Below are 17,890 nucleotides of genomic sequence, written 5' to 3' on the forward strand. Positions count from 1 at the left end.
AATTCGGGAATGGCAGCGAATGAGTTAATCTTTTTTTTTTTTTTTTTTTTTAATTTTGATGACCTCATTCAAATCTGAAATGTTGCATTGCTGTGTTGCAGGTCAACAAAGAGTGCGTGCGGGGTCTGTGGGCGGGCCAGCAACAGGAACTAGTATTCCTACGGAACCGCAACCCAGAACGCGGCAGCATCCAGAACGCTAAGCAGGCGTTGCGCAATATGATCAATTCGTCGTGCGACCAGCCCATTGGCTATCCCATCTACGTCTCGCCGCTCACCACCTCCTACTGCAACTCGCACCCACAATTGGGCCACGTCCTCGGCGGGCCCATCAGTATCGCCAACATCCGCAATTTTGTGGTCAGCACTTGGCACAGGTTTGTGTTGGATGGAACATGTAGAAGTGAGTTGAAGATTTTCATGATGACACAAAGTTGTACATTGCTGCCATTTTGTGACATCTACAGGAAAATGGATCCATTTTAAATGTTATTTGCTAAACAATTGGTCCGTTTTTAGTTCACCGCAGCTAATTTTATCCTTGCAGGTTACGGAAAGGCTGCGGCGCAGGTTGTAACAGCGGTGGGAATATCGAGGATTCGGATGTCGGCGGGATGTCTTGCGGAAGCGGGAACGGGACGGCGGCGGACTCGCAGCAGAGCTCCATGTCGCAGGGTGGCAATTCCGGACCCGGTGGTCTTCACTTGTACCAGCCGCACACGATGGGTAAGGGGGAAATCGCTAATTTAGCTAGCTGACCGTTAGCATGGCTGACGGTAATTAGAAGCGGAACAAGTCAATCGTTAGCGATAAATGGCAGGTGTCGCAAGGACTATTCATCAAATATTTGGTTGACCTGCTCATTTCATTTTAACAATACAATACAATACAATAAAATACATAGTGATTTATATAGCGCTTTAACAACAGCTGAAGCTGTAATAATAGCATTATCCCACTGCTAGATACCGTTAGCAGCAAATGTTAGTAGGTTGCTAACGGTATCTAACTGCTGGATAAGGCTATTATTACAGCTTCAGCTATTGTTAAAGCGCTATATAAATCAATATGTATTATTATATTGTACACAGCTAGATACCGTTAGCCACTTTCTACCTTTTGCTGCTAACGGTATCTAGCTATATACGGTTAGCAGAAAATGTTAGTAATAGGTTGCTAACGGTATCTAGCTGCTGGATAGTGCTATTATTACAGCTTCAGCTGTTGTTAAAGCGCTATATAAATCAATATGTATTGTATTGTACACAGCTAGATACCGTTAGCGACCTACTAACATTTGCTGCTAATCTGCTAATTTGCTGCTATCTAGTTGTGTGATGTCTTACATCAAGACAATCACCCTCGCACTTTGATTTACAAGTAGCATCTTTCAAAACTCTCAAGGACACTTTATTGTCACAGATATTTTTTTCTACGGGTGAGCAGCGGCAGCCACGCGCGCCAGCGTTCACTCAACCCGGAAGTAACATAAATGTAAAAATAAAAATAAAAAACTAAATAAGAAATAATATGACAACACAAAGACAAAGAGAGTCATTCATTCTTCAGCACTTTCTGTCCCCTCTTTGTGACATGAAGCAGTTCTAGATGATCAAAGCATCCTTTTTAGCAGTGGATCAGGGACGTCGTGTCAATGTGCATGTCTACTACAAGCTAAATGTAAAACAAAACACAAAGCGGCATTGATAAAAGAGACTGTCTCACATCTCCTATCCCACGTTAATCCGCTTCAATTCCAAGCCGCGACACAAAAACAACAAACTGTTTTTTTCACAAGGCTAATGGCAGCCTTGCTGTGCTTTTCTGACTTCCAGGCTCCAGTCAGAGTTCGCAGTCGGTCCAGTCCAGCCTCGTGCGTCACTCCCCAGCCCGGGTGTCCGTGGCCAGCCAGTCATCTTCGTACCGCTACGGCGGCAGCAGCCGCCACTCGTCGCTGCGCACGTCCGCCACGGGCCTGGAGGCGTGCAGGCGTTCCTCCACCAGCCAGTTATCCCTCCGCACGCTGCCCACCTCCCTGCATCTGCGACTGGGTCCCACCTCGGACTTGGTCGGCGGCCCTTCGGCGTCGCTCTCCAGCCACAGCATTCCGCCGTGCAAGCGGCACACGCTGGTGGGCCTCCTGGGGAACGACGGCCTCTGCGGCGTGGTGATGGACCCACTGGGCCAGCATCTTCATCACCACCAGCAGCAGCAGCACCTTCATCATCACCACCCGCAGCATCACTATCACCACCCGCAGCAGCATAATCCCGTCGTGTCCACCGTGCGCAGGGACGACATCTCCTACAGGGTGCAGGTACAGTGAGTCATAATAATAATAATAATAATAATAATAATAATAATAAATTTTATTTCAAGCGCCTTTCAAGCCAAAATAGCTAGCTAGGAAGCTATGTATTAGTTATCTATTAGCTGGCTATCTAGTTGGCAATTTAGCTATCTGGCTAGCTATGTAACTGGCTACCTGGCTAGCTATCTAGGTGGCTTCCTAGCTAGCTATTTATTTGCTATCTAACTAGCGGGCTGGCTATCCATTACTTATCTATTAGCTAGCTAGGTAGCTAACTTTCTATCTATTTGAGTTATTCCGGGTTGAGTGAACGCCGGCGCGTGTGGCTGCCGCTGCTCACCCACAGAAAAACTGATAATAATAACAATAATGACAATAATAATAATAATACATTTTATTTCAAGCGCCTTTCAAGCCAAAATAGCTAGCTAGGAAGCTATGTATTAGTTATCTATTAGCTGGCTATCTAGTTGGCAATTTAGCTATCTGGCTAGCTATGTAACTGGCTACCTGGCTAGCTATCTAGGTGGCTTCCTAGCTAGCTATTTATTTGCTATCTAACTAGCGGGCTGGCTATCTATTACTTATCTATTAGCTAGCTAGGTAGCTAACTTTCTATCTATTTGAGTTATTCCGGGTTGAGTGAACGCCGGCGCGTGTGGCTGCCGCTGCTCACCCACAGAAAAACTGATAATAATAACAATAATAATAATAATACATTTTATTTCAAGCGCCTTTCAAGCCAAAATAGCTAGCTAGGAAGCTATGTATTAGTTATCTATTAGCTGGCTATCTAGTTGGCAATTTAGCTATCTGGCTAGCTATGTAACTGGCTACCTGGCTAGCTATCTAGGTGGCTTCCTAGCTAGCTATTTATTTGCTATCTAACTAGCGGGCTGGCTATCTATTAGTTATCTATTAGCTAGCTAGGTAGCTAACTTTCTATCTATTTGAGTTATTCCGGGTTGAGTGAACGCCGGCGCGTGTGGCTGCCGCTGCTCACCCACAGAAAAACTGATAATAATAACAATAATAACAATAATAATAATAATACATTTTATTTCAAGCGCCTTTCAAGCCAAAATAGCTAGCTAGGAAGCTATGTATTAGTTATCTATTAGCTGGCTATCTAGTTGGCAATTTAGCTATCTGGCTAGCTATGTAACTGGCTACCTGGCTAGCTATCTAGGTGGCTTCCTAGCTAGCGATTTATTTGCTATCTAACTAGCGGGCTGGCTATCTATTACTTATCTATTAGCTAGCTAGGTAGCTAACTTTCTATCTATTTGAGTTATTCCGGGTTGAGTGAACGCCGGCGCGTGTGGCTGCCGCTGCTCACCCACAGAAAAACTGATAATAATAACAATAATAATAATACATTTTATTTCTAAGCACCTTTCAAAACTCTCAAGGACACTTTACAGTCACGGAATAAGATTTTTTTTTTTTGTGTGTGTGTTTGCGGGAGAGCAGCGGCAGCCATTCGCGCCAGCGTTCACTCTACCTGGAAGTAACATAGCAGGGAAGTTATGAAAGGAAAGAAAGAAGTAGAAAAAGAAAATAGTCTGAATATAATAGCTCTATCTCTTGTATCTGTTTATAATTGTATTTTATTTATTATTGTATCTATGCTTGTTTGTGATTGCAAAGTGCTAGCTAACTTTCTATCTATTTGAGTGACTTTCGGGTTGTGTGAACGCTGGCGCATGTGGCCGCCGCTGCTCACCTGACTGTAAAGTGACCTTGAGAGTTTTGAAAGGCGCTTATAAATATAATGTATTATTATTATTATTATTATTATTATTATTAATCTTCTAATTGTGAATTTAATTAATGAATTCATGTATTGGAATGTCGAAAGCCTAACACGTGAAAACTACATAAATGAAGTAATATTTTTTTTCCAAACAACATCCCTGGACACTAAACACACATTAAAGTTTGGAACAAAATTCATAAACGATAAATACAGCGTGATGAGCGTCCCGCCGCCACAGGCTTCCTTAAAATGATTGTTGTTGTGGTTCTGTCCAGATTGTGGACCCAAGTCAGGTGCTGGAGAACCTCAACATGTCCAAGCGGAAGGAGGTGCAGTGGCCGGACGAGACAGTGAGACTGCGGGCGGGAAGGACCTGCTGGAGGGAATGGAGCCCCTTGGAGGGCATGGAAGGACATGTGAGTTCAGAGAGAGAGAGAAAGACTATATTTTTTCCAAGATTAAAAAAAAAAAGAGAATATTTAACTCATTCATTGCCAGACAATGTGCAAAAATGTGTCCACTCCAGTGCCAGGGTTATTGTCATTGTCACTCAAATTTCAGGACCCACATAAAATTGAGTTTTAGGACTACGTGAACATTCAATACAGCTTTAAAAACCTGAGATTCTCTTCGTTCGTCAGAAAAAAAAGAGTTAATTCCTAAGTTACATGGGTCTGGAGTTTTATTAGCTTGAAATGAAGGCAGCTGTACAAGTGCAATACAATACATACATATTGGTTTATATAGCGCTTTAACAAAAGCTGAAGCGCTAACAAACCGTGAACATGGAAAAGAGGGAAATGCTGCCCCCTTGTGGAAAAGATTTTTTTTTTTTTTGCCAGAGGCCATGGCCAGCGCTTTATCGGCACCCAAGCATGAAAAAACAGAATACCCGGTTAAGGTTAATTTCTTTTTTTCTGTGGGTGATCAGTGGCAGTCACACGCGCCAGCGTTCACTCAACCTGGAATAACTCAAATAGATAGAAAGCTAGCTAGCAAGCTAGCTAATATATAGCTAGACAGCTAATAGATAGCTAGCTAGACAGCCAGACAGATAGATAGCAAATAGATAGCTAGATAGGTTGCTATCCAGCTATATAGCGATCTAGCTAGATAGCTAGCCAGACAGACAGATAGATAGCTAATAGACAGCAACAGCTGAAGCTGGAACAAAGCGATAACGTGGGAAAAAAAAAAGTTAATTCCTAAATGATATGGGTCTGGAGTTATTTGAGCTTGAAATGTGGGTGGCTGTACAAAATACAACACAATATATACATATTGGTTTAAATAGCACTTTAACAACAGCTGAAGCTGGAACAAAGCGATAGCATGGAAAAAGGAGTTAATTCCTAAATGATATGGGTCTGGAGTTATTTGAGCTTGAAATGGGGGTGACTTCCAAAAATACAACGCAATACAATACAGTCTGGTTTATATAGGACTTTAAAAACAGCTGAAGCTGGAACAAAGCGATAACATGGAAAAATGAGTTAATTCCTAAATGATATGAGTCTGGAGTTATTTGAGCTTGAAATGGGGGTGGCTGTACAAAATACAATGCAATACATAGATATTGGTTTATATAGGACTTTAAAAACAGCTGAAGCTGGAACAAAGCGATAACATGGAAAAATGAGTTAATTCCTAAATGATATGAGTCTGGAGTTATTTGAGCTTGAAATGGGGGTGGCTGTACAAAATACAATGCAATACATAGATATTGGTTTATATAGCACTTTAACAACAGCTGAAACTGAATTTAACCTCTGTAATCTCACCTTTGTTCCTTTTTTTTTTATGTTGCATGTTCATTTTCGAACCCTCGTGTCAGCATTCTTTTTTTTTTTAAACTTTGCTCTGATGATCGTGTTTGTTTGTCCTATTTACGAGCGTCCAGCCAGGGACATTGACCTACTTCCTCCTCCTTGTGTCATCATTTACAAGCATCTTGTCTGTCATTGTTATGCATTTCCAGGTGATTCACCGGTGGGTGCCTTGTAGCCGCGAGCTTGCCAACCGCTCCCACATAGACAAGACCATCCTGCTGGTACAGGTGGACGACAAACTGGTGCCCATCGTGGAAACGGGAGTTATCGAACTGGGGGCCGAGGTTTAACATGGGAGCCCAAAGCACATTAAGAGCATACATGGAAAACGGGGGCCAACGCAAAAAAACGCAAGCTAAAGCAGGGTACGCTTTTCAGGGCTTATGCTAGCGGTCCAAAACATTGTGTGACGTCACGTATCATGTCAATCACGGTCAACGTGAGTTCGACTTTAGTGCGACATCGAGCATAGTGGTCTGCTGCTACTGTCACTCGTTCACAATGGTGGAGCTAATGGCTAGTTAGCGTCATACGGTTACATTGAGTGTGACATCACGCAATTTGCTGGACTGCTATACTGTATATCGTTAGCCGCTAGCTACCGGCCACAGTTACAGGGATACCTCGGTTTACGAACCCCTTTGCTTACGAAGCTTTCGGTTTACGAATGTTAAATGTATGACAATTTTACCTTGGCATACAAACTATTTTTCGGGATACACATGGAGCGCCACAATGAGTGATGTGTCGTTCGCAAACGAGCCCGTTCTAACAAGAAAGTGGCAGTCGACTCTTTTTGTCCTCTATTCCCCGCCCCCAGTCTTCGATTAAAGCTACGTGATTGGTCAAGAACGCAGCAGTGAGGGGGTCGGGTGGGTTTACAGACAGAGAGAATGACGCCGTTCTCCAAAAAAAGAACATGGCAGCCGACTGTTTTTGTCCTCTATTCCCTGCCCCCAGTCTTCGATTAAAGCTACGTGATTGGTCAAGAACGCAGCAGTGAGGGGAGGTGGTTTAAACATTAAAGAGACAGGCAGATGATCGAGAGAGACTGAGAAAATGGATAGAAAACAGTGAAATTTGGACTCGTTTCAACGTTGATAGTTCAAAGGCAGAGTGTAGACTGCAAGGTTAAAATTCCCATCAATCAGGCTCCACAAATAACCCGCACAAGCCATCTATACACTTGATGCAAAAAGCTATCAACCCAGCTAAACAGAACACAATTGATGAGGAACTAGATAAAATTATCGCACATTAATTGTTTCCTATGGGAAATTATTTTTTGAGATACACACTTTTCGTCTTACACACTACCAATTAAGTTCGTAAGCCAAGGTATCACTGTATTTGTTAGCGATTGATTGAGCATGTTATCAACTTCACATGTGGCATCGCGATATGTGACATTAGCATGCTATGGCTAAGTAGCTACTGTCGTCACTTGAATTTTTCGTGCCCGCACAGCATGGGAGGACCTCTGCCGTTTGTCACTTATGGCTAACTGGACGTTAATGCTAATGCGTCAATGCTATGAACGAAAAACAAGCATGCTAACGATTTTTACATGCGACCAGACACCTGTTGTTTACAAACGGCTAACTAGCTATCAACGCTCAAGCATTTTTTTGACCTTGCACGTCACATCTCACAATGAAAGCAACAGCTAATGCTATCGGCTAACATAGCTGCTATTGTCACTAGATCGTGACATTCATTTCCCGTGTGACATGGCGCAATGCTAACAGCTAAATTACCGCAAACTGCTGCCAGCATCATTTTTGAAAACAGGAACCAAGAGTTCTCATTGCAACCAATCCCAGGGGGGGAAAATAAGGCTGACGTTTTCTTTTTTTAACCACCTCCTTCTCTTTTTTCCCCCTCGCAATCTGCCTTGCTTCTATCATCTCGGTAACAAAAAATGCTGCATGACAGTCAAGCTCATTAATTTCTATGCATTTTTTTTGTGTTGATATATTTTGGTGTTGTTAATAATTTGCCAAATATGCCTTTTTTTTTTTTTTTTTTTTTTTTTTTTTTGTCATTTCTGCTACCAACCCTTTCCCTGCACTGCCCTGTTGCCATAACAACAGAGGACATTGCATTGTAGTCATTCCACTCGGTTAGCTTGAAAGTCTTGACTTGCACTCTCATTTTTATTTACAGTGATGCACTACATTGTACTACGTGCATGTGTGTTTATAGACATACTATATATATATATATATATATATATATATATATATATACAAAATAAACACCTACATATATTGTCACACTATTTATTCTGACAGACTGAATGGCCGTGGTTATATCGATGCCTTGGAATGACGATTAAAATGCAATCACCCTTATTTCTTTTTATCAACTTGAATATAACTTTTTATTGTATATTCGTTTTTATATTTACACATCTAAATATATATATGTTGAGTGTATAAAATATTTATTACTGTAAAAATGATATTTACACTTTCCGCTTTTTGAGATAAAAAGGTTAATGTGTTCAAGGATCATGGGGTTGAAAACAAAATGCAGATTTTTTTTTCTCTGATGGTTTTTTTAATTATTTAACTTAATTGCTTTTCTATATTGAGAAATTAAAAAAAAACGTGATTTATTGCAGATGACTCGTTGTGGTTGCTCTTTGAATTCAATTGCATGTTATTATATATATAATGTAATGAATGCAATATTATTACTCCATTCTCATATTGACTTTCCACGTTAAATTTTTATAACACGTTCTCACTGTTTAAAAGATTTTCAGTATTATTAATTTCCTGTAATATTGCAACTTTGTTGCCTGACATTTAAAATTACTATATTTTATTCTTGTGGCGAAGGGTTGACTTATCACGTTATTTCTTTGTGACGTGCAAGTCGAATGCACTTTTAGGTTCTTCCGGTATGCCTACGTCACACTATTTACCGCCTTATACTGTATGTATTTCGTTTTTATTCTTGCAATGCGACGTTATTTTTCTTATCCAATCGCGTTCCTCATAACGTTTAGAGAATTATGATGGGATCATGTTACGCCTCTTTATTTATTTATTTATTTAATATTTGTTGACACGAAGAAATCACTGCGTCATCCTTCGACTTCCACCAGCCAATCAAGGACGAGTTTGACTAAGAGCACGTGATTTTATTTTATTTTTTTTTCAGGGAAAGTCCCGCCTCCTTCGCTCTGATTGGCCGCCCCACTGAAGCTCCAACGTTATTCCAAGCAGTTTCCTTTTCGCCGTGTTCGTATAAAAAACACGTCAAGATATCCGGTATCGTTTAGTTATTTCTTCCGTTTTCGCTTCGCTCGGCTTCCAACAACAAAACAAACTTCAGGTGAAACAAATATGTGTGTTTGCTGACGTTTTGAGTTTATTTTAAACACCCCTGGGTGAGATTTAATATTAGCTAGTTAGCATAGGTAGAAGGGATGTCGTCTTAGTCATGTGATTGCAATGTGGCTACGAGTTGGTCTTAAAAACGTATTTATTTCATATTTATTGTCTGTTCACGCGAAGAAATCACTGCGTCATCCTTCGACTTCCACCTGCCAATCAAGGACGAGTTTGACTGACAGCACGTGATTTTATTTATTTTTTTTATTTTAAGGAAAGTCCCGCCTCCTTCGCTCTGATTGGCTGTCCCACTGAAGCTCCGACGTTATTCCAAGCAGTTTCTTTTTCGCCGTGTTCGTATAAAAACACTGACTGGTTAAACGTCAAGATATCCAGTATCATTTAGTTATTTATTCCGTTTTCGCTTCGCTCGGCTTCCAACAACAAGACAAACTTCAGGTAAAACAAATACATGTGTTTGCTAACGTTTTGAGTTTATTTTAAACACCCCTGGGTGAGATTTAATATTAGCTAGTTAGCATAGGTAGAAGGGACGTCGTCTTAGTCATGTGATTGCAATGTGGCTACGAGTTGGTCTTAAAAACTTAAATCACGTCATTTAAATGCGAGTCATTTTTGTAATTGTTGTTCAAATCTGGCTGCTGAAAACAGGTTTTAAAAATGGCTCGTTCGTGGGTGTCCCTGGTTGCATTGGGGCTCTTCGCCGTCCTGGTGAAATCCTTCCCCACACAAGAGCCAGAAAACGGGAAGAACTGGGTGGTGATCGTTGCGGGGTCGTCTTCATGGTACAACTACAGACATCAGGTAACAGATGAAAAAACGCTCAAATGTGCTTTATTTATTTAAAAGTGTGAATTATTCAAGTACGTACAAATATTTTGTGAGTAATTAAAGTACGTAGTTATGAGGTCGCTTTTCTGTGTTTATTTGTCAGTCGTCTTTTTACCATTTCAGAATATTGCTCCTGTTCATTCCCTAACCATTGTAATTTTTTTCGTGACTAAAAACGTACATTTTCCAGTTTAAAATACCAACATAGTAGTCCCAGTAATGTTTTAACTGGATCATAACTCATTATTTTTGTATTGTATTGTTGCATACCTGTCAATGTATACAATTTCCCCGTATTTTGTACGTTTTTTTTTTTAAATCATTTCAAATAATGTACGGATTACTACAACGTTTATACAAGGAAATATGTTTAAAAAATTTTGAACCGATCATTTAAAGGCCTCAAATCCAGTTTGTCGCAAATGATAATGCGGCCGCCGATCACTACTATTGTCTTGGCAAACCATCAAAAGTAATCCTCAATGTTTTTTTTTTTTTTTAAATCACTGCTTACGGTCGGATTGATAAAAGCGTAACATGCACATGCGCGGGAAACTGTCTGTATTTGCTAATTTTAAACAGATTATTTTGTTACAGAAAGTGTATTGTAGGTGTTTCAAATACCTGACATGTTTCGGCGTATACTTCAGCCTTCGCCTTTTGAAACTACATATCAAGTAGACAGGATGAACTTAATACAACTGTCTGCATTTGCGCTTGTGTTAGCGGTTTTGTTTAATTTAATCATTTCAAATAATGTACGGCATACTACAACTTTTATACAGGAATTGTAATCATTTATAAGGGCAGCTATTTGCCAAAGTTGAGAGGTATGTTGTTGCCACTTTTTTTCCCACGTCAGAATTTCTCCGTAATCTAATAAAATAATCATGATTATAATGCAAAAATGTGTATGTGTCTTTGCTGACTAGGCGGACGCATGTCACGCCTACCAGATCGTACACAGGAATGGCATCCCGGACGAGCAGATTGTGGTTATGATGATGGACGACTTGGCTCAAAATGAGGAGTAAGAACGTCGCATACACAGACTTTTCACATTAAGTCATTCACATGTGCAAAAATGTGTCATTGTAGTGAAAGAAACTCTCTTCTTTCATCGGGAAAAAAATAGTTAATTCCTAAGTTACATGGGTCTGGAGTTATCTGAGCTTGAAATGGGAGCGGCTGTACAAAAAGCAAATGCTGCCCCCTCATGGAATGAAAAAAAAAACACTGCCAGAGGTCTGATCAGCGCTTTATCAGCACCCCCGGTAGAAAAACCAAAACCCGAACAAATTCAGGAATGGCGCTACACGTCATATTTTCAATTCCCGAATAAATTCGGCAATGGCACTAAGCGAGTTAATCAATACATTCAGTAAATACTGAATTAAGGAATAGATGAATAAATACATACATATATTCAATCATTAACGAAGTAAATCAACAAATTAAATAATTAGCCAATTAATTAACTGATTAAATAATTGGCTGGGTAATTAATTGAGCGATTAATTAAATTATTATTAAATTAAGTAATTTAATAATTACATAAATTCGGCGACTCCATTCCATCTAGCCATCAACGACCACAATAAAACCACTTTATTATACAATACAGTTTATTTCATTAACTATAATACCATAGGACATTTATTATACATTAAATGATTTATTTTTGGTGTAGTTTTAAGGCTTAGGAAAGTAGAAAATTATGTTTTATGGGGACCTGGGAACGGATTATTTTCATTTTAATGGTTTCCTATGGCAAATTAATTTTTGGGATACACACTTTTTGCCTTACACACTCTGTGTGGGAACCAATTATGTTCGTAAGCCAAGGTATCACTGTAAAATTAAAATGCATAGTGTATGAATGCAAATGATCAGCAGATCAGGTGAAGATATTTTTTATTCCGTTTTTTTTTTTGTAAACTATTGCAGCTGCTCTTTATTATCACCCTCTTCCTGTTTTCTTAGTTTGAAGAGAAACGTAAACTGACCAACATTTTTATTTTTTTTTCCCCAAATGTAAACGCCATTTTCACACTTCCCTCTCGCAGGAATCCAACGCCCGGCATCGTGATCAATAGGCCCAACGGTAGCGACGTGTACAAGGGTGTCCTTAAGGATTACACTTCTCAAGTCAGTGCCAAACAATAAATTAGCCACCGCACACTTTGTACTTATTTATTCATTTATTTATTTTTTTAATTCTTCGTCTTTTTTTTTTTTTTTTTCGTGACGAGCTTGTACGCCTGCTCATGTTGTAGGATGTTACTCCAGAAAACTTCCTGGCTGTGCTGAAAGGTGACCCCTCCAAAATAAGAGGAGGTTCCGGAAAAGTCTTAAAAAGGTCAGTCACAATGCCACAATGCGGCGTTGGATGTATTTATTTTTTTTGGGTGGAAGGGAGATTTTATTGTTTATTTTTTTTTAGGTGTGGAAGCGAATATTTTTTATGATTTTTTTTTTAGGGCAAAGTTCAACTTTAATCTTTGTTTCTCCACAGTGGTCCCAACGATCACGTATTTGTTTATTTTACTGATCACGGAGCGCCCGGACTTTTGGCCTTTCCCTCCGGAGAGGTTGGCTGCCTTTGTTTTTACTGCGCACTCACACACACAAAAAAATGACAGAAATATATATTTTTTAACAGTTTAATTTTAGTAATTTAATTGAATTTTAATTTAGTTGAATGTATCAAGAACATCACTTGCTCTTTTGTAGTTGCACGTCAAAGACCTCCAGGATACCCTCCAGTACATGCACGAGCATAAAAAGTACAAGAAGGTGTGTAGCCACTCAGCATCATCATCATTAGATTAGATTATATTAGATTAGATGAGCCTTTATTTAAAATAATAATACATTTCATTTATAAGTGCCTTTCAAAACTCTCAAGGTCACTTTACAGTCACAGGATCAGTTTTTCTGCGGCTGAGCAGCGGCAGCCACATGCGCCAGCGTTCACTCAACCCGGAGTAACTCAAATAGATAGGAAGTTAGTGAGCTCGCTAATAGATAACGAATAGATAGCTAGCTAGCTTGTTAGATAGCGAATAGATAGCAAATCGATAGCTAGCTATGTAGCCAGCTAGCTAGTTAGATAGCAAATATATATCAAATAGCTAGCTAGCTAGGTAGCCAGCTAGCTAGTTAGATAGTGAATAGATAGCGAGCAAGGCAGCCAGCTAGCTTGTTAGATAGTGAATAGATAGCGAGCAAGGCAGCCAGCTAGCTTGTTAGATAGTGAATAGATAGCGAGCAAGGCAGCCAGCTAGCTAGTTAGCTAGTGAATAGATATCAAATAGATAGCTAGCTAGGTAGCCAGCTAGCTAGTTAGATATCAAATAAATAGCAAATAGATAGCTATCTAGGTAGCCAGCTAGCTAGTTAAATAGCGAATAGATATCAAATAGATAGGTAGCCAGCTAGCTTGTTAGATAGTGAATAGATAGCAAATAGATAGCTAGCTAGGTAGCCAGCTAGCTAGTTAGATAGCGAATAGATAGCTAGCTAGGTAGCCGGCTAGCTAGTTAGATAGCGAATAGATATCGAATAGATAGCTAGCTCGGTAGCCAGCTAGCTAGTTAGATAGCAAATAGATAGCTAGCTAGGGAGCCAGCTAGCTAGTTAGATAGCGAAGAGGTATTTAAACAGCTTCTTCCCCCGTCGCCATGAACTCTCTAAACTAAACAGTAACCCAAATTTGTCTCACAGTGGAGAAATTGACATTTCACTGCAGCATAAAAAACAAAATACAGGAGCTGCCGTAAAGGCAGCCATTCTCGCGGTGCCATCTTGAAGTAAAAAAAAAAATAAACAACCGTCAACGCTGATACTCTGTTGTTTTTAATTCACTTTTATGTTTTAATAAGATGGTGCTTTACATCGAAGCATGCGAGTCGGGTTCGATGATGAGCAATCTGCCCGACGACATTGACGGTGAGTTGAAAACAAACAACTTCAAAGTTAGTTCTTTTTATAGATTGAATGCTTTGAATGATTTTTTTTTGTTGTTGTTTTTTTTTATTGTTTTGTTTTTTTTTAGTTTACGCCACCACAGCAGCCAACTCGCACGAGTCATCGTACGCATGTTACTATGACAAAAAGCGTAACACCTACCTAGGAGACTGGTACAGTGTCAACTGGATGGAAGACTCTGATGCGGTATGTATAGACTTTGTTTTTAGCATGAGATTGCCCTTAAAAAAAAATTAACTCATTCACTGCCGGTCGATGTGCAAAAATGTATCCACACCAGTGCCAGGGTTTTTGTCATTGTCACTCAAATTCCGGAACCTACAGAATATTGAGTTTTAGCACTGCATCAACATTCAATACAGCGTAAGAAACCTTAGACTTTCTTCTTTCATCAGAAAAAAAAGTTAATTCCTAAATTATATGGGTTTGGAGTTATCTGAGCTTGAAATTGGGGCGGCTGTACATAATACAATACAATACAATACATACATATTGATTGATATCGCGCTTCAACAACAGCTGACAAAGCGCTAACATGGAAAAAAAGGGAAATGCTACCCACTTGTGGAAAATAAAATACATTGCCAGAGGCCATGGCCAGCGCTTTATCGGCACCCAAGCACGAAAAAAACAAAACCCGAACAAATTTGGGAATGGCGCTCTACGTCATATTTTGAATGACAGTGAATGAGTTAATAAATAAATAAATGAATGAATGAATCAGGAAATGAATCAATCAGTAAATGAATCAATCAGTAAAACAATCAATCAGTAAATCAATCAATCAGTAAATCAATCAATCAATCAATACGTCATATTTTGAATGACAGTGAATGAGTTAATAAATAAATAAATGAATGAATGAATCAGGAAATGAATCAATCAGTAAATGAATCAATCAGTAAAACAATCAATCAGTAAATCAATCAATCAGTAAATCAATCAATCAATCAATACGTCATATTTTGAATGACAGTGAATGAGTTAATAAATAAATAAATGAATGAATGAATCAGGAAATGAATCAATCAGTAAATGAATCAATCAGTAAAACAATCAATCAGTAAATCAATCAATCAGTAAATCAATCAATCAATAAATACATTCAGTAATTACTCAATTGATTAATCGATGAATAAATACATAAATATATTCAACAATTAACCAAGTACATAATGAACGAATTAAATGTCAATTAATTACGTTAAATTAATAAATTATTTTAATTAAATACTGAATGATCAAATTAATTAATTAAATTTACTTTGAATGCAAATTAACTCTTCTTACATTTAATTACAATTTTTATTAATCGCTTTGTTTTTTATTTCATTATTTGGTTATTTAATAATTTAATTAGCTGTCCAGTTAAATAACTAATTCATTATTTAATGCATTAAAAATCCTACGTTTTCCAAAGCAACATAAAGTTTAGCAGAAATGTCAATCACGCGTCATCCTGCATGACGCCATTTTGATTTAAAATGGTCATTTTGGCACTGTAGCACTTTGTGGCAGGTTTTTTTTTGGACTTCCGTCTCCAAGGCAGTTTCTCGCCTTGAAATGTGACTTGATGTCAGTTATGAGAATACTCGCCAAAATAAAATGAAACTTAAAAAAATCCTGGTGACGCTCAACTCGAAAAGACAACCGGCCATTTTGGTTATCGTGTTTTTGGACTCTGCAGCTTTTCCTCATTGATTTTTACGTTATACGCCGCAGGAGGACTTATCCAGGGAAACGCTGATGAAACAGTTCCGTATTGTGAAGAGTCACACCAACACCAGCCACGTGCAGCAGTTTGGAAACAAAGTGAGTCCAAACGCAAACAACACCATTTTTTTTTTTTACATTTGCATCCCGTATGTTTATCTCCCCGTCAGACTTTGGCCCACATGAAGGTGGCGGCCTTCCAGGGGACGCGCAAAAGCGGAGACGTCGCACCCGGCCCGTTGCCTCCCGTCGGTGACCTGGACCTGACGCCCAGTCCAGATGTTCCTTTGGCCATCCTCAAGAGGAAACTGATGTCCTCCAACGACATCGGCGTGGCCCGCAGTCTCCTCTCGGAAATCGACGCTCACCTTAAGGTACACCTGGCAAGGAAGTGTCACTTGGGAAGTACAGTGATACCACGGTTTACGAACCCCTTTGGCTTACGAACTTTTTGGTTTACGAACGTTAAATTTATGAACATTTTACCTTGGCATACAAACTATTTTTCGGATACACACGGACCTGCCGCAATGAGTGATGTGTCGATCACGAACAATCCTGGTCCCCTAAAAGAAAATGGCAGCCGGCTTGTTTTGGTCCTCTATTCCCCGCCCCCTATCGTCGGTTAAAGCCACGTGATTGGTCAAGAACGCAGCAGTGCGGGTGAGGTGGTTTAAATATTGAAGAGACAGGCAGACGACTGAGAGAGAGTGACAAAACTGTGAAATTTGTACTCGTATAAAATAAGGTACAGTAAAGTCTCGTTATATCGATATTCAAGGGAGTGCGAAAAAATATCGATATAACCGGGACTATCGATATATCCGACCCTGTTTGCATGTAATTTTCTCCGTGCGTGCATAGAAATAGTATCGATATAACCGGGACTATCGATATATCCGATATCGATATAACGAGACTTTACTGTATATGTTGGGTAGTTTTAAGGCTTAGAAAATTAGAAAGTAGAAAATTATGTTTTATGGGGACCTGGGAACGGATTATTCTCATTTTAATGGTTTCTTATAGGAAATTAATTTTTGGGATACACACTTTTCGCCTTACACAGTCTGGGAACCAATTAAGTTCGTAAGCCAAGGTATCACTATTATTTTCATTTGTGTCATTTTTTTTTCCTGTTACAGTTCCCAGAAAGTGTGTGTAAGGTGAAAAATGTGTCTGCCAAACATTTATTTCCCCTAAGAAACCTTTACAAATGAGAAGAATCCGTTCCCAGGTCCCCATAAAACATAATTTTCGACTAAATAAGCCTTAAAACTACACAAAATAAACCTTGTTTTATGTATAATAAATGTACTACTGTATTGTAATTAAAGAAATAAACTGTACTGTATAATAAAGTCATTTTATTTACCTTTGTGATGGTAGTTGTCAAAGGATGGTAACAATGCTCGACTTAGCGTAATGGTACTGGTACGCTAAGTCACACAAACGCACACCTCGTTCATGTTTTCCGATGATCTCCTTCTGCTCGACCGTAACTTTCTTTTGTATCCTCTTCGTCTTAACACTAGCCTCCCATAATAGCAAAAGTAACTCACTCAATAACAAACCATGTCTGCACTCAAAGGGGATGTGGAAAACTAGTCAAATTTAATGGTCGTAAGGCGAAAAGGGTAAAGCATTCGTAAACCGAGGTATCACTGTACTTCATATTTCGTATGTGTATCTTTATTTGTGAGCTCAGATCAGGGAGACGTTAGCGGCGACCATGCGTCAGATCGCGGAGAAGGTGACGGGCGACCGTTTTGAGGCCGAGAAGGTGGTCAACGAAAGGAGGGACCTGACGCGCCACCGGTGCTATCGCACTGCTGTCGACCACTACAAACACAATTGCTTCAACTGGAACAAAGCAGAGGTAGGACAAGAAAAGCAGAATGGGAGTTTTTGTTTCGTTTCTTTATCATAATAATAATCATAATAATAATAATAATAATAATAAGAAGAAGAAGAAGAAGAAGAAAATAAGAAGAATAAAATAATAAGAATAAGAAGAATAAAATAATAATAATAATAACAAGAAGAATAAAATAATAATAATAATAAGAAGAAGAAGAATAAAATAATAATAA

The 17,890-nt window shown here is 39.1% G+C and overlaps 2 protein-coding genes across 4 annotated transcripts in view; both read left to right on the plus strand.

The window, feature by feature from the left end:
- The window catches only part of pcnx1 (pecanex 1), a 45,627-nt gene extending 37,902 nt beyond the window's left edge, over positions 1 to 7,725 (plus strand). Inside the window, 5 exon segments of the mRNA XM_089004434.1 lie at positions 102 to 376; positions 547 to 725; positions 1,835 to 2,316; positions 4,345 to 4,485; positions 6,048 to 7,725. Of these exon segments, the coding sequence (XP_088860560.1) occupies positions 102 to 376; positions 547 to 725; positions 1,835 to 2,316; positions 4,345 to 4,485; positions 6,048 to 6,188 (1,218 nt within the window). The 3' untranslated portion in view covers positions 6,189 to 7,725.
- A 1,399-nt stretch (positions 7,726 to 9,124) lies between these two features.
- lgmn (legumain) overlaps positions 9,125 to 17,890 on the plus strand; it is a 10,350-nt gene continuing 1,584 nt past the window's right edge. For 2 of the 3 annotated variants that reach the window (XM_089004929.1, XM_089004931.1), the window contains exons 1-12: positions 9,584 to 9,701; positions 9,915 to 10,067; positions 11,027 to 11,124; positions 12,161 to 12,242; positions 12,371 to 12,453; positions 12,610 to 12,685; positions 12,828 to 12,890; positions 13,979 to 14,045; positions 14,152 to 14,270; positions 15,807 to 15,896; positions 15,968 to 16,171; positions 17,506 to 17,676. In XM_089004929.1, coding sequence (XP_088861055.1) covers positions 9,924 to 10,067; positions 11,027 to 11,124; positions 12,161 to 12,242; positions 12,371 to 12,453; positions 12,610 to 12,685; positions 12,828 to 12,890; positions 13,979 to 14,045; positions 14,152 to 14,270; positions 15,807 to 15,896; positions 15,968 to 16,171; positions 17,506 to 17,676 — 1,197 coding nt within the window. In that variant the 5' untranslated portion in view covers positions 9,584 to 9,701; positions 9,915 to 9,923. Of the gene's footprint in view, positions 9,244 to 9,583; positions 9,702 to 9,914; positions 10,068 to 11,026; positions 11,125 to 12,160; positions 12,243 to 12,370; positions 12,454 to 12,609; positions 12,686 to 12,827; positions 12,891 to 13,978; positions 14,046 to 14,151; positions 14,271 to 15,806; positions 15,897 to 15,967; positions 16,172 to 17,505; positions 17,677 to 17,890 lie in introns of those variants that run through there. The other variant, XM_089004930.1, reaches the window with a different exon arrangement.

The sequence above is a fragment of the Hippocampus bargibanti genome, linkage group LG09 (genome assembly GCF_051943395.1).
Source record: "Hippocampus bargibanti isolate YZ-2025 linkage group LG09, ASM5194339v1, whole genome shotgun sequence".
NCBI classification, from domain to species: Eukaryota; Metazoa; Chordata; class Actinopteri; order Syngnathiformes; family Syngnathidae; genus Hippocampus; species Hippocampus bargibanti.